Here is a 25,043-nt window from a genome sequence, read left to right as displayed (position 1 = left end):
CCGTTCATTCACTTGAATTTAGTACGCGAAGCAAGCTGCCGGTCGCCGATCGAAGTTCCCTGGGCCGTTTCGCACGAAAAATCCCCATTGGTTCCTTCGTTTCGCGTTATCCGTTTCCATTCGTTAGGCATTTTGTTTTTCGCGAAACAATAAGCAAAGCAGAACGTGTGTTGTACCCATTTGTTAGTGTGCTAGTTTTTCTCGTACTTCCCGTGTCCTGCTGCTGTCAACGTTAAGCGAAACAGCGCTTCGCATCGATCTCAACCCGATCTCCCGAGCAGGAAAAGGCTTCAGTTTTAAACGTAACCGAATAAAAAAAATAATATCGGACTGCCGAGCGCACGTGTACGCGTTATCGGTCGTTGTTCGTACGTGCATTTAAAGTGTTATTTTGTGCATGTGTGTATCGTCGTGCATGCCTGGGAAAATATGTGTCTTTGCAAAGTTACGGTGAAACGGAAGGGCTTCGAAAAGCCAGATAAAGCGACATCAAGCCATTAGTGGAGAAATATAATAAATATTAAAAAATGGTACCCATTACTAACAATTGCTCGCCATCTTTTTCAACCACAAGGAAGAAGAGTTGTAACGCGTGAAAATACAAAAAGGCTACGTAGTGAAGGAGCTAAGCATACTAGAACCAAGTCGACGAACCAAAAAAATTAGATGCGCTCGTGGCGTATGTGTGTGTATGTGTATGTAGAGTGATCATCTTTCCATTGGTGCTAATTAAGTAGGCTCCGTTGTTGCTATCGGTGTGTTTTTGCGGTTTTGTTTCACATCGTTGAAAGCAAAACGCTTTGTTGTCACGTGTTGTGTGCAAAACCGAATACTTAGAAGGAAAATATAGTACAAAAATCCTTATTTCGTTCAATCGCATAGAGTACGACTAGGGTCGCATTTTATCAAAAACACAAGCGTTCAAAAGGCGAAGCAAACAGTGTGATAAATCTCCAGTGTAAACGTTATTCTACGTCATACGATACGAAAACGAATCGGATGCAGCGCAAAAGTAAACCGTCACTTCCATTCTATCTAAGGTAGTGGAAACAGTGAGCAAAGTATTTGGCAGCAGCAAGCTCCAGCACCAACAAGGCCGTCAGCAGTATTGTAACAAAGCTTGGATATCTTAGTCCACCATCTTCCGGGATAAAGATTGTCATCGTTATTCCTGGATAGCTACATCAAGCGAAAGTGTGGAAAAGAAGCGAGAGCAAGACAACAGACCCAAAAGACAGCTAAATGGAAGTAGCACGAAAAAGGTAATTGTTTGCATCCTATTGGTTGTATGACAATAATGGTATGAATTTTAAAAACTGACTGGAGTCCCTAATGCAATATACTCATACGAAAGGTTGTTGTATTGGTTAAATCAGAATCGCAGCGTCACAGCGCCGTTGATTAGAGACTAGCGACGAATAGATAAACAAAATGAAAGGTGTCGAGCAAAAGGAAGCAAAAGGAAAATGGCTCAACTTGAGCTGTGGTCCTGTTCGAAACTTCGAATGGCACACATACCCATCACGAAACTAGTAGTTGTTGGCTGAATTGTCTGATATGATTGTCACAGATAGGACGAAGCCCATTTCGGGGCAACGATCGGATTGTGATGATCGATCGTTCAGGCATTCTGAGCGTAGTTTTGTTTAATTTCCCTGATTACGGCCTAGCCTTGTTTGCTATGCTGGTGATAAAGAGAAATAATGTCAAACAAACCAGAACAAACCAAATTCACCTTGGCGGCTAGAGCGTTCATTGTGAACAAGGGTACAGACTTGCGCTTTCGTTGCGTTCTAGCTTCTGCTATCATTCCCATTGATAAGCACCAGAACCATTATCAGCGCCGTTCTGGGAAGTTGGACGTCACAGGTATGTGCTGACTTGGCTGGGCAAAACATGCCTGAACGCTGTGCTGGTGTGAGAATCGATAAGAAGGTGCAATGGCGGAGGAATGCGGTTGTTGGTCCGGGGTGGTGTTTATCATTTGCTTTTCCCACACTAGTCACGCGTTTTCTGGGAAAATTACAGAATAGCAAGTAAGCTGGAAACGCCACAACAAGCGAATCGATTGATCGCAAAACTGTAGTGAGGTGTATTCATAATTGCCGATGAGACTTTAATGCGTTACACATTTGTTAAATTTGCTTTGTTAGCTCTGCATTGATGGAAATGTTTCCGACGAAAAAGCTTTTCAGGATTTCAGTTTCTGGTGAACTTTGTGTTTGGTAATGCTAAGGATGCGATTGCACAATCGTCTGTCCCTCGAATTAGAACACGTACGTAGTACTGAATATTAGGAAGAGGTTGTTGTATGATTGTTGAAACCGTTTTAAACGCTTCCATCCATTTGCGCTATGCTCACTATCAGGGGTACCGATAAGCCCACTGACACGACTCAGCGAAACCCCTCAAGTGTAAATATGACAGCTGGTAATGGTGTCGTACAAATCGCCCTTTGCTGCCGGCTTCTCTTCGGTCGACCGAGTCGTGCAGGCCTCGGTTAATGTTGCCGCTACTCTATTCGATGACAACACAGGGAAGTCAGCACCAACAATGCAACGAAACTGATGCATGCGCTGCTACAAACAGGGATCAAACGGGAAAACATACAGAAGGGTACACGCCACGCAATGAGCAAATGGATCAGGGTAACGATAAAATGCTGCCATACGTAGTTTAGTGGCGCGGCGATGATGGCTGCTGTAGTTGAACGTCCCTTCGCAACTCGTTGAGTCGAAAAGGATATTTTTTATGCGTCATCCTCAAAAAACGAGTTTCCAGATTTGCCTCACATGGCATGCATGGTATGTGATGTTTTCAAACTAAACTGCATGCACTCCCGACAGAGCGCGTGTGTTTACCCTCTGTCCCGATCGTAAATCGGACAATGGCCTTTGCACGTACCGCGTATGTCTGTCCCTTGAAGTGAAAGGCAAGTCAAGCTATCCGGACTGCAGACTGAACGAGCGAAAGGATTAGCTAATTAGAGGGTCGTAAAACCGTACGAATGCATATACACTCATGCAAAGCGTTTGCATTATGAGTAATGCTGAACTTATCGTGTGTTGGCAAACATGTGCCAAGTACTGCTACCCGGTTGCCTGTATACCGTCACCGTTTGACTACGTCTGGAAGCGAGACAGTTGCAAACTGCCGGAAAGTGTCATAGTTCCTTCTTGGAAGCAGCATCAGCAGCTATATCGCAGCGCCGCCGTAAACCATGATTTCCAAGGGTGTGGGGTTTCCCGTCACACTCATCGTACACGAATAGCGAACAGACTGATAATTTGGGTTCGCGATCAATTCTATTTTCATTTCCGGAAACTGTTTTAAAATATCACATTCGCCATCATTTAATTTCCGAGGAAAATTCTCTTAAGTCTGTCTGGTTCGTCATCGGACTAGCTGTTTGGCTCGACCCGGGGAAAAGTCAAGCACGACACGCCATGAGTCACACGCCAGGGCAATCATGAACTGTTTTTTTTTGCAATGTGCGCCCTCCATGAGTAGTGCACCAAAGTGTGCAACCATTTGCAAACATAACATATATCTACGGCCATAAGGAGTAGGAGAGACCCCGATAGGTTGACGCTGCTATAGTAAGTGAATTGGGTCCAAGTACCGCGACAACTGACGCGTATCCCGAATTCATCGATGCAAGGCTTGGGGTTGGGCGAAACCAACGTCTTTCAGCTGCTCGGCGGACAGAGCCACGTGCTTTTCGCGCTTTCTTGAGTTCGGATGTGTTGCGGATATATGAGTGTTGCAGTGCGAGATGCAGTTCGCCGGGAGAGGAAGGAGGGCAGGGCTACGTTTACTACGCGAGTTTATGATTTTTCGCGCACGATCGATGGACAAAGAAATTTATTTTGAAACTGTGAAACCCAGCAGACTGCGTGGTGGAGACGATAGCAGCCAGTAGCGGTAGCCGACAGCCAACTGCAGTCATGCGCAGGAACTGACCACCCAACCAAATGAAATCAAATCCAACAAATCCACCCAGCCATAGTACTCGGTGTAGCAAAGCAGATTTCCTTATATATCCTATCTCGCTCCGGTGCTAGCAGTGCTTACTTGCCATGTCTCCACCGTGAAATGGCGCGGATTTCGCTCAAATCATTCAAGTGTGTGAAGCTTTTCGGTACGCGAATTTCAATTGCCAGCGCCTAGTACTGGCTGGCTGGCGAGTGTTGAAAGGGAAATATTGCACCCCGTTTCGGTCGTCCGGATTTGTTTGGCGGTAGTGGAGCATCTTTTTCAACAGCAGTACATTTTTACGCATCCCACCCTTTTCGATCGACGTTGCTCCGCAGCAGCAGAGGCCTTATCGTTGGTTTCAGCCGGGCATAAACGCAAATGCGTGAGTCGAAAGCAAAACGCATGTGAAGAAAAACAAAACAGCTTTCCAATAAAAAGTCGCATCTCTCCAATGCAACGGATGAATGGATGGGTGAACGCTAGGTCTGGGGGTACATCGAGATATCGCAATAAGATCGAGGTGATTGACTCTTACAGAGATTGGCAGACGGGTGGGTGGGTAAGTGCATCATATTGTGGCGAGAATTAGGGAAGATCTACCCCAATCAAGTGCGCCGAATGAGCAATAACACTAAGACAACAACGACAACTGCTATGTTCAGGCGCCCGCATGCGTCAGGCATACCTCTCCCATGGGTTCACCGTGCGTTATACATAGCACTCTGCACTGAGCCGAGCAAGTTCCGGCTTTAACCGGAGTGTATGAGCTCATCTCCCACGGGGCAATGAACGAATATAGCACCAGAACTGAACCCCCGCATGTAGTTATGATGGCGGTGGCATTAACGAACGAGAACGAGAAGAGTTTACACCATGTGGGAGGGCGTCGTTCTGTGTAGCTCTTCAATTTAATCCATCCGGGTGTGGAGTATTCTCTCGTGCTGTGTGTTAATTTCTTACATTGACGTCTGCAAGCTACGGATCGCGGTGGTAGTGCAGGGAGAAGCTCATGTAAATATGCTGCCACGTGGTTTAGCGAGTATTCCGATTCCCACGTGAGCGATATTACGCTTCAAATTGCCTCTCCGAGAACGCACAGAAACCGGCTGTGGTAAAGAACCTGTCACAACCTTGTCCGTGCATTGCCAGCACCCTTGGATCGTAAAAGACCAAATGCGGTGGCGGTGGCATGTGTAGAGAAGATCGCTGTGTTGGTGGTAAAGATGCTACTTTGCTTCTAAATTTGGAAATCATCTTTTTCCTGTGTGCGCACAGTGCACACGCATGGGAGGCACCTATTATCCGCTATCCTCGCTCGGTCGACATTTACGATGATTCTGAGTTACGTGGGTCTTCCAGGGGACGGACGTCCTTTGCGCTGGAGATTCTGAGCCACGTGTAACACATTATAACTGCTTGTGGTCTGGCCAAGGCCGCTGCAGGCAAAAATTTACTGAATGAGAGAGTGACGTAGCGGTGGTGAGCACGTGACGTAATATCTGCTCGAATCCGTTCAATACAATGCTGAATAAAGTGTGAAGATAATTATTCGCCGTAAGACGGATCATTCTAAGAGATTGTAAATGGTCGATTTTGTTTGCCATCTTTTTGTTTAACCCTGACGTTGTCTTCTCGAGATATTCCACTCGTTTGTCAAACAAGCTTGATTATATCTCGCGCTTCGTCATATCGTATACCCTCGGTCAGTTCATCGCAAAGGCCGCCTCTCTCGTGCTGCTGAATGGAGCTTGGAAATGGATTCATCTTGCTAAGCGATTCAAGGTGATCAAGTACGACTGCGGCAACGTCCACCGCAGACGACGGACTATTCTTCTTAGTTGGTCATTGTCTGTCTGTGACGTTTTTGTCGCGTTGGTTTCGTGTGTGGTTTCCATCCAACACAAAAAAACTCTTTTGTCGAAAACATCAGGGTCACCTTAAGCTGCTCCTCGAGGCTATTGTGGTGTTCCAGCTGCTGAGGGGATGCCGATAATTATCCATCGCATCACTTCCGTGCGAGTGGTTTTGGGGGTTTGAATCAAACTATTCGAGATATATCCATTTAAGTGGTGTTTATACTGTTCATCTTGTAACTGTCCGATAGATTGATTGAAATTGTAACGCTTCAAACAGCCAATTCGATAAATAAAGCTCCTACCTTCGCACCACGACCTCAAAGTGCGCTTCCCCTGGCCGGTTCAGGGTAAAGGTTTGCTGCCAGTCTCATGCCATTTCACCCCAAACTGGATGCAACTAGCAGAAACCGTATGTACACGGTTCGTGCGGCTGGGAAGGAAGTGATATAGGTTTCACAATTGAACAAAAGTTTCCAATGAATAATTTGAGATAATGTGTGATTATCGTATTTTCAGACGTCGAAACGCAACCAGCAGATCCATCCTCCCCCCCTTCGTTTGCTTGCCACCGTTCGCTTTTGACGTATGATGGAGTCGGTGTGCGTTGGTGTGTGGTGTTCCGGACTTATGATGCTACCGCGTGTTTGTCGATGCGCGCACTACCCTGCGGGTTTGCGGGTTCGGTAGCTCCGGCGTGGTAAATGGTATCGAAAATAATATGCGTTACACATGTTGCCTCTTTTGATGCCATTTTTGATGGTTTTTGCACTCGCACCCAACCCAACGCACTAGCGCCTCTCTCCCGCTTGCTTCTGCGCGCAAGGGCTGCGGCGGTGTGTGGTATCAGTTGGTTCGGGTGGGTTGGTTCGATCCCCTCGGCTGGGTTCAATCCGGGTGGGTTTGTGGTAGTTTGTCGAAATCGACCTCCGTCTACATTGGGAATGATACGGAAGACGGTCACGATCACGATCACGATCGCTAGAACGGAACCGATTCGTGCCAGTGAGAAAAGGTGAGTCCCCGGTAAAAGTTGTGCGAACTTGGTTCCAAAGCGGACAGATGCAGCCGTCTTCTCCAGCCCAAGGTTCGCCAGTTCTTTTGCCGCGACCGTCGCAGGCGCATTGTTGTGAAGGGGGGAGGTGTGGGGAGAAGTTTTGTTGTTTCGGTCTTTTGACTATAGAGTTTTGTGTTTTTTGTGCTTGTTGAAATCCAGCGAGGGAAACGTTCTAAATGGTGTTCCAGCTCGTGAACTCCGAGGAGAACGGTCCTGCGCACTGGTGAGTTTGAATTTTGGATGTTAGTATACCGTGTCCGTGTTGGGGGGCTTTTTGTTTTGTTGTAGTTGTTGCTTTGTTGCCACTAGTGATGATGCTGCTGCCCTTCAGCTGCTGTGCGCGTTGCCTTCCGATGCGAGCGAGAGAGCGCGTCAGTGTTCCGTACCGTTTCAGTTCACTAGCATGGAGCGAAATCTGAATCGCACTGAACGCAAAACACACATACACACATATTTACACACATGTTGAAAAGATGATACAGGCTGGTAAGCTGCAGCCTCAGGAGTTTGGGCCATTCACGTACACATTGCACACTGAGAGACCCGAATAGTAGCGAGACAGCTCAATTCCGCCAGTGTAGGGCCTAGGCCGAGTATACCAGGAACAGTAGCAGCGCATGGTTTAGCTACCAGAGCTGTGTAGAGTCGGAAAGGAGGAAGATCAAGTCATCTACGATCTTCTCCCCGAAGTTGGCCATGGCTGGCATGGAAAATAGTCAAGGTTCGGTGTTCAGTTCACGTTTCACTGCATTGGAAACAATATACATAAAACCGTAAGAGCGGCTCGGAGTATGGTGCCCCTGTTGCTGCCGGTGGTGGTAGTGTGTGCATGCTTCGGATCGATTGATCTCTCGAATGGATTTGTATGCTACGACAACCGGCTCTTGTTTTTCACCGCTCTGCCGGAACCGGAGACAGACCATAGCGCTATAGTGTGGCCGTGTACAGACGCGCCAGCCTCTCAGTCGTGTCGAAATGCGCAGCGACCAAAGCAACGAACAGCAGCAGCAACGCGTGCGATGCTCGTATGTCCGTCCTGGTCAGCTGGTCATCGGGAATTGAGCTCACGGCATCCGTCGCGTAATGTGTTGTGTTTTGTACAGCGCACTAACTCTAATTCGCGAAGATGGGTTGCTGGTGTGCGCCAGGTGCTTCCTATCGTCATCTGAACTATTGGTTGCTTCGCTGTCCGAGTTTTGAGCAATACGGAGTAAGCCAAGCATACTCCTACGAAAGGGAAATTTAGAAGCATTGGGATTGGGAGGTTTACTACATCTCTTTTTTTTACGAAACATCAACGATGTTTAGGCTGAAAATTGTATTTCTGTCCCTGAGTGCTAATGGCATGTAAGGGCAGTGATGATCGCGAAGCTCTGTTCTTGTTTCTAGATCTCACGAATGTTGAAGGTTACATGAGCGGCTTGATCTTTTCAATTTTAGCATTTTAAGTAGAAGGGAGAGGGCAAAAGAAAATATACACTATCGACCTGTCCTCCACAGATCATCTCGTGCGTCTTGAAACAAAATTTTCCCTACTCCAGAAGTTTGCCAGATGAAGATCTGCAAACGTATCGTTGAAGAATCTACAAAGGAAGAAGTGTGAAATATTTAAAACGCATTCAAATGGAAATGACGTGATCGCTTGCCATGCTACCGGCAGATAGTTGAATAAACATGGGTGACTTAGCGGTGGCAACAATCTGCTATACAGGCACTCCGAAGGGTCAATCGTAATAGGTCCAGACATATTTGCTTGTACTGTCTGTGCGACTGTCTTGGTGTGGGTTCAGCGATGGTCACCAGGAATTATATTATTTGGTTTATGTATATCTATAATCTAATAATTAATATCAGCGTGTAAGTGTGTGTCTCTGTTTATTAAATATCTGTTGTTTTGGTGTAATACACTTAAAATCGCTATGCAATTAGGAAAGTTTTGAAGCGTTGTGTCCAAGATTAGCGTACATTCGTTCTTGTCCAGCTCATGCTTGAAGCCGATTACTTGCAGACAGTACTTGAACAGAAAAGTTCAATGGACTTGAATGGCCGGCAAAGCCGCAAGATCAAACCAGCTGTGCGTTCCTCTCAGAACTGTGGGTTCGTTTGAACTTCCTTGTATGTGTGTTTGTATACGTATACGCACGAAGGAAATGCCACGTTTCGTTTGCGGCAAGATGCAGCTTCCGCTTGGAAAACGAACTAAAATTAGCTTTTTCCTCTCGATGCTTGATTTGTTTGCCTTTACGCGCGAATCATTAGTCCGCGCTCTCTTTGCTTGCGTGCCGGGTCTGATGCATCTCGGTATACGCACTCGAAACGATCTGACATTTACACGGAGTCGGCACAGCGTCGTGCTGGTGATCGTCGAATTTTCTCTCACGGCCACGAGTAGCTAGCTGCGGGAAGGAGGTGGCATCACGCATCTGGTTTCATTAACATTCCTTCGCATGGTTGTGTTGTGGTTCGCATGGATGACATTTTTCGGGGGCTTATGGGACATTTGTCCTGTGCTATGGAAAACATAAAGCACGTGGCTGACTTCCGTATTTTTCATCTTCAACGCCAGCATTGAGCATAAGGATAGTATTTTCCGATATAGGAAGTGTTTGACGTAAGTAAATGGCAGACTTGAATCTAAACCGGTTGGGTCGTGTGCACCATTTCGGATATTCCCTATCAGAAATGACGACTGTTATTGAGTTATTTTCCCGTAACGCACTGTCCTTGGAATGCAAAGAATGCAAATGGGGTTCGGGGTTTGCTCACTAAAGTGTCATCTTGTGTGTTGTTTGGACGGTGGTATGTGTCGCGAGGACAGTGTGCCCTTCCTATCGCATATTCTAGGTACCCGACAGTTGGAGTGGAGCGGAGCGGGCACTCGCTGCGCTTCTGGATGAAAAAGTAGCAGCATTGGTGTGGAAGTCGACCGACCTGCATGACCGAGTAAACAGTTCAGCTGCGTTTGACAATGGATTTCCGTCGGTTTCGCTTGGCCGTTTTTACATAGCGAAGCGGCACGGCTCCGCGGTCAGCTAGCCAAGCGACGATGCTAAGCGATGCGATCAGTTGGAAAACGCGTTCTCCACGGTTTGAGCGCGGTTTTGATGCTGCCGTTGCTTACCGTGCTACTGCTGCGTGTGTATTAGTGCGCACCTTTTTTTTGCGCCAATTCGTGGCATGGTCCGGGCGACTAAGACGACTCGGAAACCGATACCAGGCAAACGGAAAGACGATCTTAGCAACAGCAGCGGTCAGCTGAACAGCCATTAAGTTTTGCTGTCTCTTCACGCTACGAACTGCTGATGAAAAATCGATTTGTCGCCAGTGCAACGACTCGACACAGCCAATCACGGAAACGGTCGTCGATCGTGAAGAGATTTGAACCGTGCATACGAAATGAAGTGGTGCTAGTATCCACCAAACGCGCCGTTGGGCGGTACGGTTGGTTCGTTCTTTCGTTTTTTTCGGTTGCACACATCGCTGCGTATCTTTATCGCTTCGCCAAGCACGTTCGTTATTTCGCGCACACACCAACAACGCGCGCCTGGGTCCACGCGGTAGCATACCTTCGATTGGGCGGTTCTTCCTGTTTGAAAGAACGCACTATAAAACTTTTGACTTGGCGAACGCCGCAATCGTTGTGTGTCCAGCGAGACACCGGCGACACCAATCGATAATAGCACGTGTATTATGGGTAGCGTCACACAGGACAACCGCTACCAGACAACCTTTGGACTGTCATTTTGGTTTAAGAGCTGCTGTAGCCTTGCTCACAAGAAACACACCCATTCGGACCGTCCCCTCAATTGGCCGACGTCCAACCACGGACGACCTTAAACACTCATTAATGGCAATGTGGGATGATAAGGGCGAGTGTTGCGAATAGCTGCACTGGTGTTGGTAAAGCATCGGTCAATTAATTTAATAAATCATAAACAAATGCGGGGCGAGAGACGAAGCGGATCATAACCATTTAACAAGGCCGCGCCACTCTGGTAGAGCCGTACGAATAAGACGACAGACAGACGACGATCGCATGGTCAGTTGTGTGTACAGTTGACAGAGTCCCTTCGTTGTGGATGTGATCTCGTTTATTAGTTGACATGGTTTATACGCTGAGTGTGATGGCGGGTTGTGACTAAATAATGTCCTCTAAAACAGTCTCATCATCACCCGCTTTCGTACTGCTTGTCAACGTCCTCCGTGTCCCTCGTATGGAGCGGTAGAATGATCTGCACATCGTGCAGTTACTATACAACGTTCCTTGACCTCTCTCGCTTCTAGGCCATGGTGCTATGCATGAGCAAACGTATGTGTACAGGCTCGGTGTGTGCGTGATGTGTACATTCGTACGTCATCACATTTCAGTCGCTTTTGTTGTGTATCGATCGAAGTAAGGGGTCTTCCTCCTTAGCGAAGGTTAATGCAAGCAAACACGAGGGGGATGTCCTTTAGAGGTTGTTGTCTCGCCTCGACCCGAACAGCGAGACACTCACGAATATTTCTTTTGCAATGGTCGCAATCGGACGTATCGATTACACAAATAATAAAATAATTTTTAGGAAGTAACAAATATATAGTACCCGTTCAACGCGTTTGGTCGATCCCCGGCTTTATTGTGCATGGCGGATTGTGTAAATTTATAAGGGCATCAGTGACCTTCGTTCTTTTTTGTTTAAATAAACGTGGTACAGGAAGCCAGCTGAGTGAAAACGGTATGCTTTACTAAAACGGTATGACTGCTGCTCGGAGGTATCAATAATGTATGCTACTAAAACCCGCATCCGTGCGGCACCAGTAGATGTTCAATTGTTTCTCATGTTTTAACTAGTAATAATAGGTTCAAATTAAACTTTTGCTGTAAAAAAAAAGTCAGTTCAATTATGCTGGTTATTATTTAAATATGCCTTTGCTCCCTTTCTTGTGGCTTGCAGTGTTAGTTATGGTGTTGTAGTTGTATCAGATTGTAACAGTCTTACAGATGACCCACACAAGGATGAGAAATATATCCTGGGTAACAAATATGCTGTTCGGTAATGAAAGCGGAGACAAATTTGCGTTGCCGTGCGTTGAATCTCCAAACAAGGAACTGTTGCCACCTTCGCGATCGTGGATGTCGCGACAAATGGTAGTCGCCGTCGTAAGAAGTTGTCTGTCTGTGCCATTTTATCTGTGCCTACTGCTGTCGGCTGTAAATGGTGTAGCAAATAATAGAAATAATGATGCTGACCTTGGCCACATTCACATTAGTGCGCGATCATATGGACCGAAGAGGGGTTTTCTCCTATTGAATAATCAAAGCCGGAGATTTGCATGTGTCTTTGGGTTATGCTACCTTTCGGAAGGAATGAGACGAAACGGCTTAACCACTTGAAACCCCTGCGTGGGTGTTTCCTATAGGCCCACGCACGTCGCACGTGTTGGCTCGTTTCCCACTGTTTGGTTTGCAAGCGTTTGTTTCATTCTAGTATCATTTTATCAATGTTCACTCCACAGTTCCAAAGCAAAATGATATGAGCGTGCCGTGTGCGGGAAACGGATCTGCATGCGGCGTTAACGCCTTTTCCCACACCGCACTTGTATATTTGTTGTAAAATACCAATAGACAATGAAAAGGTGTATGCACGTGTGGAGCCAAGGTCCAAACCAGCGCGCATGTAAAAACGTGTCACAACGCACAAGGAAAGAAACACCGCACACTGAAGAGATAACGCATAATTGCACAAATGTACCACTCCACATACCCGCTTGGGTGATATTTATCTAAAGAGGTTGTACAAAAAAAAAATGCGCAAATAGCTTAACGCAAATGGCAAAGAGGGAAGTTGCACAGGCAGCTGTGTTGGGGGTTTGCTTTTCGTGCCGTTGTAATACGGATTTACATAAAGCAAAAGAGCGTTAAATTGCTGCTAATTGTGTAGTGTGGTGGTGGGTCTCATCGTGTAAGACGCATGCTGATCGCAAAGTCGAAGGACAACACCGCGCGCGCTTTCAAGCTCCGAACGGGGAAGCAAATAATCATCAAACGATGGTAAACGTTTACACACAGACATACAGTATATATCAGTACCAATACTAAGCAATCGTTACTCACCTGTTGGGGGTGCCAGTCGTCACTTGACGGAAGAAAAAAATGGCGTCATGGTTGTCTGGGGGTCTTTGGGGGGTGTTGTGGGTTTAAAAGGTGTCCGCTAAAGTGTGAGCATCATAATCTCAGGGGCACCAAAACAGGTTCAAAATTTGAGCACCGTTTGCCCAAGAAATCCGCTAAACTCACGCGAACAACGAAGAACACACACGCAACCGTGTCATCATACTTCGTGATGTCACAAGGATGAAGATCCCATGTGCGTGAGGACCACTCGCCGTCGAACGTAGCAGCTTTGGAGCAGTTTGTTTGATTTGCATTTAGCTTTGTTCCTCCTCCACCATTCGTGGCTGGAGCTTCAATGTCGGCCGGACGGTGGTGGTGGTGACCATGTTCTTCAACCTCACACGCTGAATGAAGTTCAGGCATTGCGCCGCGCGGTGGTGTTACAGAGTAGGACCGGACCGCGCGCCATTTAGCGAAGCCATGAATTGATAGGCAAATGTCAATATCTGTAGCAATAGTCTAGCGAACTCTGTCAGCGAACAAAAATGGATTTGCCTACCCATTCCTACGTACGTTTGGCCAGTCGCCTCGACGATGTGTTGCGTACCACGCGCCACCATCTACGATTGCGTTAGTATCTATGGCAAAAGCAGCTGGCTGGTTACGATTGCGTGGTTTGCTCAGCCGAAATACACGCACACACACACACACAGACCAGTCCGTCCCATACATTTGGTCGCTGGTGGAGTTTTGATCATCAAGGTCGTCTCATTATGCTCAATCTGCATAAATTTTTTAATGGTCATTGTTTTCGGTAAAAGGTCAATCGCTTGCTGCCCACTCCTTCTTCCCCACCCCCCCGGGCAGCGCGTGTGTTCGCGGCGAACTTTGAGCATACACAGCCGCACGTCGCAGCACACGTTTGCACGTACGAGGCCATCTTAATGGCGCACGGCACGCACCGACACTTTGCCCCCGACACACACTGGTACGTAGTGGTAGGCGCGTGAAGTGTGGTAGTGTGCCAGCCAGGGATAAAGCGTGCGGTCAATTCGAATGATATGACGGCCACCGAAAAACCCGCCATCGTGCATCGAGGATAGGCCATGCATGGTTCTCTCGGTTGGTTGGCTGAGGTTGGCAGCTAGGACGATGTCATATTGCGACTACTGCTGCACGATCAACCGGTCCTTGCTCGAATGGCTTTGTACGGGGTGCAACCTCAGCCGCGCGCGTACGAGATCATTGTGCAACGGTTGCGATGTAGACGAATGTGAATGCGCGCGCACACAGAGTAAGACGGTTTTTTTGTTTTATTACAAATTACCGTGATATCGAGAATGCCTCGTACATGTGTGTTTTTCAACATTCGTGGTCGTTTGACTATCTTCATAACGTAAATTTCTATTTAAAGGTAATGGTTTTTGTTCCACTCAACATTGAAGAATATTTTTGTACAATAAATTGTTTGTTTTATTTACATTTTAGCTGCAACAAAACACTCGCCCCTCAACCCGCTGCATCCACACCGCGCATGATTTTAGCGAGTTTGAGTGTAAACCCTGAGTGAAAGAATTAGATGTGTAACGAACGATACATTGCCACTGTACCACGCGCAGCTATCGATGTCAGCAGCACAGCAGCACGCGCAACGACAGTGGCGTTGGTTTGCGAGTGCCGGCTGCATTATGTAAAGCTGCAAAAATGCGAAATCTAGTCGCGGTATTGGGCTGGGTGCACCACCTCCTCCCGGTGCCAGGCATCGCAGGGCGAATGGAGTGCACAGAGGACGGCGGGTGGAAAGCATGTCATGGTGCGCAGCATAACTGGCAGCATGGCTTTTTTTTAAAGACGTACGCATGTATTTTTTCTCTTCTTTCCATTGAACGGCGCCACTGGCACACCACCACCATCAGCACCACCGCCACTTCGCAACATAAATGCGCGCACAAACACTTCTGTGTTGGAGGTTTCCACTCCCAAATACAGTTCCCAGCACACACACCGAATGGTGTGCTGGTTTATGCCACGATTTTGTCGTATTGAAGGTTAACGCGTGTGTGCCGTCTCTTTCATTCGGCGGCTGTGGCTGTGGCCGCGCTGTGTGCGGCTTTTGCATTTCAATCATAATGTTCGGACCTTACATAACCGTCTACTGCCCCAGTCGCACGGACAAACCTTCGCGAACGACGAATTACTTCCCAAGGTCCGCAACAAAACGCAGCGCTCAGCACAGCGGGTCTAAGAGCAGACAGCATTGAACAATCGATCTTTGTCGCCGGTCGAGTATGCTTTAGAATCGTGTCTTTTTTTGTGTGTGTGCTCTTGCCCGATTGAAATACATCATTAGAATTTATATAAGTTAGCTGCTGAAATTTGCTGCTCTTAAGACGTATCAGTTGGTGTGTAAGAATACCATTTATGCATCCATTCGGTCTGCGTGTCCCCAGTCAGCCAGTCGTGCCTTGTCAGCTAGAAATGAATAATGAAATGATTCATTCTTCGTGCGATCTGTTTTGCATCTGGTTCTCGGTCTTAGTCATTATCATCAATGCGGTGAATTGAATCAATTTACCATATGCCGTTCGGATGTTTTACAAGCTAGTAGTTAGATCACTGACATCAGACAGACTGTGTGAAAACAAGCCCACACTGTGTGTTAATCACAGTGTGTCCATTTGCTGTACCACCCTCTCAGCAGTTCCTCGGAAACAGGATGTCCCAGATCACTCGAATCGTGTTCCTTCTCAGACGGTCGGTTCTCAGACGTGATCGACGGATGTGGTCAATGAATATGATCGCATGATCGTATATGTGTAATGCATATTTTTAGTAGCAGCTTTTTGATCTCTTTATTTAAACATGTATCCTACAGCAAAAGATCCTTTTTGGACTTTTTCTCAGGCCGCTGGGGATCACGCTGCGGAGGTAGGGTGTTGGTAAACTGATTCCAGTTCGTAGCCTACAACTAAAAACCTTTGGTCAAAGTGTCACATTACCAGTGTCTGCGGAGGCCCAGACCTTTAGCTAAAGTAGAACGATGTTGACTTTTTCTTTTACCAAATGACACCGAACCATCGTTTAAAAATGTTTTGAAGTGCTTCTACTGCTTCTTTTGTACACTTCGAACAATACCACATCCGTCGTGGCTGGCGGAAGTTATAGGTTAGCTCGTTCGAAAGGATCGCCTCGAATAACGGGCGTGGGACCAATATGAAAAGCGATCATATTTAAAACACATTCATTACGTATGCTATCGATTGATTTTCGAAACTCTTTCGCAACTTGATCGTGTTGCTACAAGCAGCTACACGCTTTCTTCAATGAACCGTTGTGCCCGCCATGGCATCAACAGTCTAGAGAGGTAAGACGCATTTTTTGATCCAATATCAGTCCACTCACGCCTTCCTTCGGTGCAATGTTGTTTGCAATGATATTTATGTGTTTGCTGGTCAGTACGGTACGTACGGCATTTAATGCAATGGGTGGATGTGTTTTCCACTAGTTTGTAAAATTTGTTGCCCTGTTTTTATTGCCCTTGTACGTTGTGTACCGTTTGCGTGTGTATGTATGGTGCGCGATGGTTAGGGCTTAGAATGAACCCAACCAGTTGACTTGTTGTACCACTACCTTTTTTATTTGCCTTCACTCTTTTTTATAACGGCTGCAGGTAATTATGATCGAGGGAAATGACTAACAAACGCAGCTGTGTCAGACCAGACCGCGTCGTCTTGGCTGTGGGGAAAGAAGGGAAACCTACCTCTCCTTTTGCGTACTGAATTATGACAAATTGATACAACGCAACGGTGTTTATTTTTTGCATTTCATAATATTTTAAAGCGACAGCTCAACCAGCAGCAATAGCTTAGTTTGCGTGCCGTTGGGTTGTGAGTTGTGAGAGGTATATTTGTCAATCGGTGAAAAAACAACTCCAATTTGACCTCCAAGACAGTTAGAAACTTTTCCTAAGAAGGAATCAAACTTTTCGAAACGCTGATTGTGAGTGGCATCGACAATACATGCTTCAAATAGCTCCCCTTGATAGGTAACGATTTCATGGTGCAGAAGTACACAAATGTTATCGATCGAAATTTAAGACCAGCGTTAGAAATTCAACATTCAAGAAGAACTTTTCCTGGAACTATGTGCAGCATCCCATTTTAGCATTGCGCTCTGGGAACGAGAATGGAATGGATATTGCGCAAATGTACAATTGTGATCGATGATGCACATAAAGGGTATTTTAAAGCGGCGAAAAGAGATGCAGCCAGCATTTAGAGCAGGATGGCTGTGGCAGCAAGGACTGCTGTGGAACGGTGTGCTGAGCAAGGGACACAAATAAAGCGAACGAACTCCGCCAGTATACCGTGCTGCTGGTATATAGGGAAGCTCTCCCCTCGGTAAAGCTGCTGTGGTGAGTTGTGGAACAAGGAACGAATCAAGCATCACAGGAACAGGAACTGCGCATGATCCGTGTATATCCTGTTCGTGTTAGGTTCTTTTTTTTTGGTTTGTTTCGGAGGGATCGTTAGTAAATGCAATGAAAGTATTTACACTGACTGGGGATGGTGGATGCTGCTGCCCTAGCATAATATTCCCGTGTCGTCTGCCTTCTCTGTGCGGGAAATCGACCGATGGCGGTAGCAAACGGTGTTCACAAACGCACACAGAGCAGAGATGCTGCTGCTGCTGCTGCTGCTGCTCGTGCTGCTATTTGATGCTATTGCTGGTAGAGCTCGCTCCGTAGAAGAAGAGAGTACATAAGAAATGTGCTGGGGCTGTACTCGAAATGTGATTTCTCTCCCTTTTATCTTGCTGTTTGACATTTAATCGATACGATTCTATTGTACAATTTCCCTTTGGCGTAGCTTTGAGCGTATGTATATATGTATACATATACTTCTATATAGATGTGTGTGCGTGTATTTGTTGTTGTTGTGCTGCTGCGCATTCTTCGTCGACATCGCTATTTGCGTAGATCCCTAGAGATGTATGTGCGTTTTAATTCATGCATAAGTTATCTCCAGTTTGAGCTGGATGGGCGGGAAAGAACACAAGTTTACCAAGGTTTGCCTTTAATTTATAGCTCTTTAAGCTTTCGGTCCCGGTCTCGGACTGAAAAACCGGCACGTAAAACAATCGAAACGATGAAGATCGAGTCAGGACAGATACGCCAGCATCAGAACGACTCGTCCGAACCTCCTCTGCCTGCTCCTGCTGTGCGTTTGACGATGAAGAGCAAAAGAGAGCGAGAGAGATGAGTGTGTGGTGAAAATGATGATGAGATTCATGCTTTTATATTGCACGGAATCGCACACATCCTCTCTGATAAACCGAAAGCAAGCGACGTGACACTCTCATACCCGCGCATGTAGCAACCTCCACCAGTGACTCCGCATCAAACGACAGGAAATTGCTAATGATTTTGACATTTAGTCGCCATTGCCGCAATGGATGCAATCGATGCAATGATAGCAATGTGCTAAAGAACGAGTCCGAATGCGTTATCCGATCGTTTTCTTAGCATAAAAGCAAGCGTCAACACACACCATAAAACATACACACGCACACCATCACGCTCAAACTCACACACACACACGCAGCATGTTTGATTGGGTGTGCTGCGGTATGTGTGTCTCTGATGTTGCGTATCGTAAAAGATATGTAGTTGAGCCGTTTGAGTGACAAGTGGTAAATTCAATTTAAAATTGCTTTGGCATTTTATACAAAGAAGGAGACGCTTAAATTAGAGAGCACACACTCACTCTACCAAGCGACCAGTCGCGACAACCCGTACCGTGGTGAGGTGCATGTGGCTTCATTATGATTTGCTGGCCCAAATGGGTTGCAGTTTTAATTAAATTAAGTGTGGATAACCAACACAACAGGATTCATATATTTTAATACAACATTACATAGTTTCATATTCGCCATTATACGACGCTGTTGTGTGAGGAGGGAGGTGGAGGGTTGATGCGTATCTGTGAAAAGAAAGTCGGAGTTTCTGTATGAGAGCTAAAACACATTTACTATATCCATCAAGCCGAACCAACAGTAGTTGGCGAAAAGCAGCTGCCACCTTTCGGCAATTCCGTTCCTTTACTGTGCCCTTTTACTTGGCCTTTATTTTGTCTTTCTTTGTGCTGGATCGATTTACCAGCACACCTCAGCAGACGACACCTGCAGCAGCGCAGCGGTTGTTACAAAGAGGCTATAAAAAATAATCCTTTGAACACTTATTTTCACCTGCTTGTGTTTGGCAAGCTCTGTGCAAAGTTTTCGTGTTCTGTTTTGTGTTACTTTAAAACAGTCATTGGTATTGGATAATTCGCTTTGTGGCGGCAGCGCGCGCGTTGTATCGGACGAGTCGGTAGTTGTGGGAACGATACTACAAGTGGCAGCCATCAGTCCTGCTATTCTAATGGAAAAAGATTTGCACTCCGTATTGTAAAAATACATCTACAGAAGAAACAAAAAACACATAAACTTAATTGAAAAAAGAGCATGGTAAACGTAAACCATATGCAATAACATGTCCTCGACATCTTTCACTTTGTTCCCTTCGAATCACTGGTTGTTTACGTTCTGGGTGTAATGCGAATGCTTTCTACTTAAAAATACGCACAGTTTTTACTACGCACTGAACAGATACGCTTGCCGGCCGACACTCCACGGGGCATTTGGTGAAGCTGGGCGGCTTGTGAAATGGTCCTGGAAACGTTGGATGTGTTTGATTAACCTTGACGTAAATTTTCCTTTTTTGGAATCTGGCTGCAGCGCTTTCGTTGAATGAAGTGAGTGCTCTTTTTCGGGGTTGTGATTGTTTTCGTAAGGAGGGCAAAAATACGGAACGTGTTTGTTTCTGGGTCGTGCGGCTTACACGGCATGTTTACAATTCACCAGCAGTCCGGCTGGCATTCCGTCAATGGAATATATGGTGCACCGAGAGGGTAGACAGACCAGCAGCACACTGAGCAACTGTATATCGTCCCTGAAAGAGATGTGGGTGGGTGAGTAGTGAGCAAAACGAAGGTGCTGGACGATTATTTTTGGACCATTTTGTCGCAAAACGGGATCACAGCACTGGCCACACACACACACACACACACAATAGTGGCTTTGTTCATCCTGGAGAAAGGAACAGCATCGTCGAAGGACGGTGACCCAGAATTTGGTGGGCATACGATATTTTTAACCAAATCGTTCGAATCGGTATTTCCGTAAAGAGAATGGTTCGCTCCAACAAATGTTTCATTTAATTTACGTGGCATAGAAAGATACACATATTGCATACTCTACGCTGCAATGAGCATAGCAGTTGAATGTGAAAACTGACAGAAGACTTTATTCTTTTTTCTCACCTATACAGATACAAATCTAGCCGGGGTCCGGTGTTAAGGTCAAGCGAACGTCGCCGTCCACAGAGTATATCGTCATCCACCCCTGCACTACTGCCGCGCGTGGTCCTGAACCGCATCGATCCGAGAGACTGCGAGCAGCGCATTCGCGTGTCGTACAAGGTTGCCATCCGTAGCACCAGAAGCAGTCGCACAAACAACACCAGCAGCAGTCACAGTGGCATGAATATGGGCCAAAAAATCAGTGGCAGCGTCAAAACGGTCAGCCGCGATCAGCCGTCCCCGTTCATTCCGAAGATTCCCCGCGAACTGGCCGCTCACTTCCAGCGCCCCGCTCGGCTGGACGTCCTGCTCGATATGCCACCGGCACCGCGAGAAACGCAGCTCAAATATTCCTGGAACTCGGAGGACCGATCGCTAAACGTGTTCGTCAAGGAGGATGACAAAATGACCTTCCACCGACATCCGGTGGCACAAAGCACAGACTGCATACGGGGCAAGGTGGGCTTCACCAAGGGCTTGCACGTGTGGGAGGTGTTCTGGTCGACACGGCAGCGCGGAACGCACGCAGTGATCGGAGTGGCGACCGCGGAAGCACCCCTGCACTCCGTAGGTTATCAAAGCTTAGTCGGCCTGAACGAGCACAGCTGGGGCTGGGACCTGGGACGCAATAAACTGTTCCACAACTCCAAGTCCTGCCCGGGTGTCACCTATCCTGCGATACTGAAGTCGGAGGAAACGTTTCTGGTGCCGGACAAGTTCCTCGTCGCACTCGACATGGACGAGGGTACGCTCAGCTTTATCGTCGATGGCCAGTATTTAGGTGTGGCGTTCAAGGGACTGAAGGGGCGTAAACTTTACCCGATCGTATCGGCCGTCTGGGGGCACTGTGAAATAACGATGAAATATATTGGCGGCTTGGACCGTAAGTACAATCACCACCAACGCACCAACGCGTTTGCTGCAATGGAAGGAGTAATGACAATAATAATAATAATACTAACTCGTGTCTTTCCTCCTCTTTTAGCCGAACCGCTACCACTAATGGATCTCTGCAGGCGCGTCATCCGCCAGAGAATCGGCCGGACGTATCTAGAGGAACGTATACCAAACCTAGCCCTGCCGCAATCGATGAAAACCTATCTATTGTACCGGGATCGAAGATAATAAAACGTCCGACAAGCGGCTGCAGACATGCTATAGGAGAAGGGAAGGGGCTTCGATGAGTCTAACAAGGGCGAAACACCATCATCACCATGGAAAACGACAGCAAACATAACACACACACACACCTCCACGAAAAATGTTCAACCGAATCCATCAACAGAGCAACCACCACACAACATCCTCCCGGCGATGCATGCGTTCGTCATGAAGTGTAGTGCTTCGCCGAGTGGAGGTATTCTTCTTGTATTCTGATTTTGGCTTCGTCTTCATCAACCGCCGATAATGCGCTAACGCATCATCCTCCAGTAATGTGCCAGCCAGCGATCGAGTTTTTTTTTGTTTGTTAGTTTTGTTTTGCTTTGCGGTTTCTCGTCTATCGCCAGCCATTTGCGTGCAAGTTATGTGCACTGTTAGAAACAATAGTGTGTGTAGATGGTGATAAAGAACACAAGCTCACAATCTCGGGTCTTGGGTCTCTGTAGCTATTGCGATTTAGAAGGATAGTAGCTCTAACTACTACCGTCTCACTTAGACAATGGGAAGCAGAGGTCGAGCTCGAAATCGAAATCCTAATTTTACGATCATAACACCGACCAAGGCAGCACGGCTATTAAGTATAGATTAATAATTGTGTCCACTGCCTATCCCGGCGAAGATTACGATAGCTTACTATTACACTTAATTTTATTGGACTAATTTTTATGGACATTTTAGGACGTGGTAAAATATTAAATTTGCGCTGCATTAGACAAGCATAGCACATGAGTCAGAGAAAACAAAACAACAATCAGCTCGAAGTCTTGACCTGAAAGCATCGTGATTATTTGCTGGTACGATCCGTGTAGTCAGACCATATAGTTTTGATTTATTTCACAATCCTGTACTACTTTGTGATAAAGATAAAATAGTGTAACAACATTCAAAAGCAAAATCGTTCGTATATGAAGTCGTTGCGGTGTGCATGTGGTATGATGGTATGACAGAACATTTCCCAACACGAAGTAAAAGAACCCTTGTCCACGAAGGATCAATTGGCAATTGGCACTGCTAGCTGCCTGGGAGGGTTTTGAAAACACAACCACACTTGCATTCATGTTTCTATGTGTGTGTATGTGTGTGTTGTGTGTATTCCAAGTAGTGTTCCGGAATACGATCGCCATGGGATTCGCGAGAAACCAGTTCAGTCAGCGGACACTCTCAGCAAGCAGGGTGTGATTATAAGCAATAATTACTGATAAACAGACTGGTGGAGGGAGTGTAGAGTGTAAAGCCAGGAGAGGGGATCAACGACGGCTACGGGATGTGGTGACCACCGCCTTTCGCACAAAACTCTTACCACAACCCTGGTAACAGCACAACCTCTCATTATACATTTATATACATAGTAACTACACACAAACAAACAAACAAACAACCATTCTGAGCGCAGAGCCCACACCACGAGCCTCTTCCATAGGACGTCTCTTTTTTGGGATGACACAACAAATAGTGGCATAATTGATCTAAACGCGATGCAATAAGTTTTCTATTCTGCCTGTCCGTTCATGTCGGTGCAACGCGTGAAAGCGAACGAAACGAGCGCCTACGGAACGGAAAATTGAATGAGACACTATTGAAACTACGGTTAACGATAACACACACACACGAAACCTTAGCATAAAAGCAAAATGTGCGGTACAGTAAACAAGGGAAAAAAGGGGAAAGACTCATGAACCGCGGCCGGTACTTGGTCTCGAGGAAGGCACGAGAAAAAAGCACGCAGAACTGCTGTATATTTGCGAGGGGGCTGTTGTGTCTTTGGCAGGGTGCATTTTGTCGCAAGCTTTTTGTAAGATATGCTCCAAATGATATGGTGAGCAGAGCTGTAACGGACAAAGGCAAACACGCAGCGCTCTCTGGCGCTTGGTTTTTCGGAGGGATTGGCGCTTCCAAGACCGACACGATTCACCCTGGTGGACTCAACGACAACCACGACGACGACGACGACGATGACGATCACTATACCCAACCACCACCAATTCATGATATATGATGGACCTCCGGGTGTCAGATGGCGTTTCTCCTTTGACATTGTGGCCCGCTCTACTTCCAATTAGTTCTTTTTTGTTTTGTTTTGTTTTTTTTTTGGTTGTATGTACTACGACGCAAGTTGTAAACACTAGACATACGCCGAATATCGTCACCCCCCTTCCTCACCATCCTTACCTCTCTCCTCAAGGTAGCCAATTTTTAAATCTAATTCTCCTTTGCATGATGTGTGTGCAACAAGAAAGCTCGATGTGTACATGTTTTAGAGTTTAATTTTGTTTTTTGTTTTAACTTTTTCATCCGCAAAAAAGCAATACGCGGATGCGGACGTCGCGCTCAAAATTCTAATCCCACGCTTTTGCTTCCAATGTTCTCCATCCCTAGCAGAGCACCCCTTTTGGTCAACTTTTTTATATTTCTATTCATTCAGCGCGCCCCTTTTTTCGAACGAAGGATCAAACGAATGAATCAATTGATAAATACACATGCTTACACACACACACACCCTAGGACACTGAAACAAAATGCCCCTCTTCACCCCCCCCCCTTCCCCTCTCAAAACGGACTAGAAATCATGGCGGTAAAGAGTATCGATAAACTGTGTTCTGTTTTTATAAGCTTTTTTTTTAACAAGAAAACAAAAAAATATGTAAAATAGTTTTTTTTAGTAAAAAAAAAGAAGAAAGATAAACGATATTGTGAAACACGTGCATGATTGAGATATAAACAGTGCGCACGCGTGCGCGCGACGTGTGATCGAGAGCCAGAATATAGCAAGCTAGCGCGAAGGAACGAATGGGTTCAAGCAAAGTAAAGTGCGATATAAGGCAGCAAGGGCAAACATCCTTAACACAATGGCAATGAAAGGCGACGAGTGCGTGATAGCGGACGGAGACGAATTATGCACGGTAGGGGCTAAGTATGCATGAGGCTGCGTGATTGTGACACTACTGTGTGTGTTCGTATGGGGATGTTTGGGATGCGAGATTATGATGATAATATACTGCCTACGTATGAATGGGAACGAGCAAACGGAATTAACGCTGAGTAAAAGAGAGAGAGATAACGTATGTGTGAGTGTGTGTGTGAGAGAGAAAGAGAGATAGAGAGAGAAAGAGAACGATCGATTGCGGGAATTGTGTATGAATGTGCTAGGACAAGGCAACGAAAATAGACAAGAAAATATCGTTCCGCCAACGACGTGTGCGGAGGAGACTAAAGTATATATAATATAGAGCAAAATGTGAGGAAAATTAAGCAAGAGTTTAGAGAAAGCAACAACAGCAACAACAACAACAAAAAAACAACAAAATCACACAGATAGCTTGACCGAGCAAACCGCTTCGTCGAGTAAGATTAGGTCGAAGTAAGAGAGTGCATGTGAATGAAGAGAAAGCATTATAAGAGCGCGCCCTTCCGTTAGTGTGTGTGCATTTAACGAGTGAATGACTCCCGATGATGATTCCTCTTGTTTAATAAATCTACTGGACTGACAATGTGAGACAAAA

At 46.3% G+C, this 25,043-nt stretch overlaps 1 protein-coding gene across 1 annotated transcript; it reads left to right on the top strand.

The window, feature by feature from the left end:
* LOC120900205 (protein gustavus) lies at positions 1-25,043 on the top strand. The gene is made up of 3 exons (XM_040306899.1): positions 1-1,262; positions 20,352-21,265; positions 21,368-25,043. Exons 1-3 carry the CDS (start codon positions 1,243-1,245, stop codon positions 21,505-21,507), a joined length of 1,074 nt encoding a protein of 357 aa, XP_040162833.1. The 5' UTR covers positions 1-1,242; the 3' UTR covers positions 21,508-25,043.

Source organism: Anopheles arabiensis, chromosome 3 (genome assembly GCF_016920715.1).
Source record: "Anopheles arabiensis isolate DONGOLA chromosome 3, AaraD3, whole genome shotgun sequence".
NCBI classification, from domain to species: Eukaryota; Metazoa; Arthropoda; class Insecta; order Diptera; family Culicidae; genus Anopheles; species Anopheles arabiensis.
The sequence above is the reverse complement of the archived record's forward strand: the minus strand, read 5'-3'. Positions and strand labels throughout refer to the sequence as shown.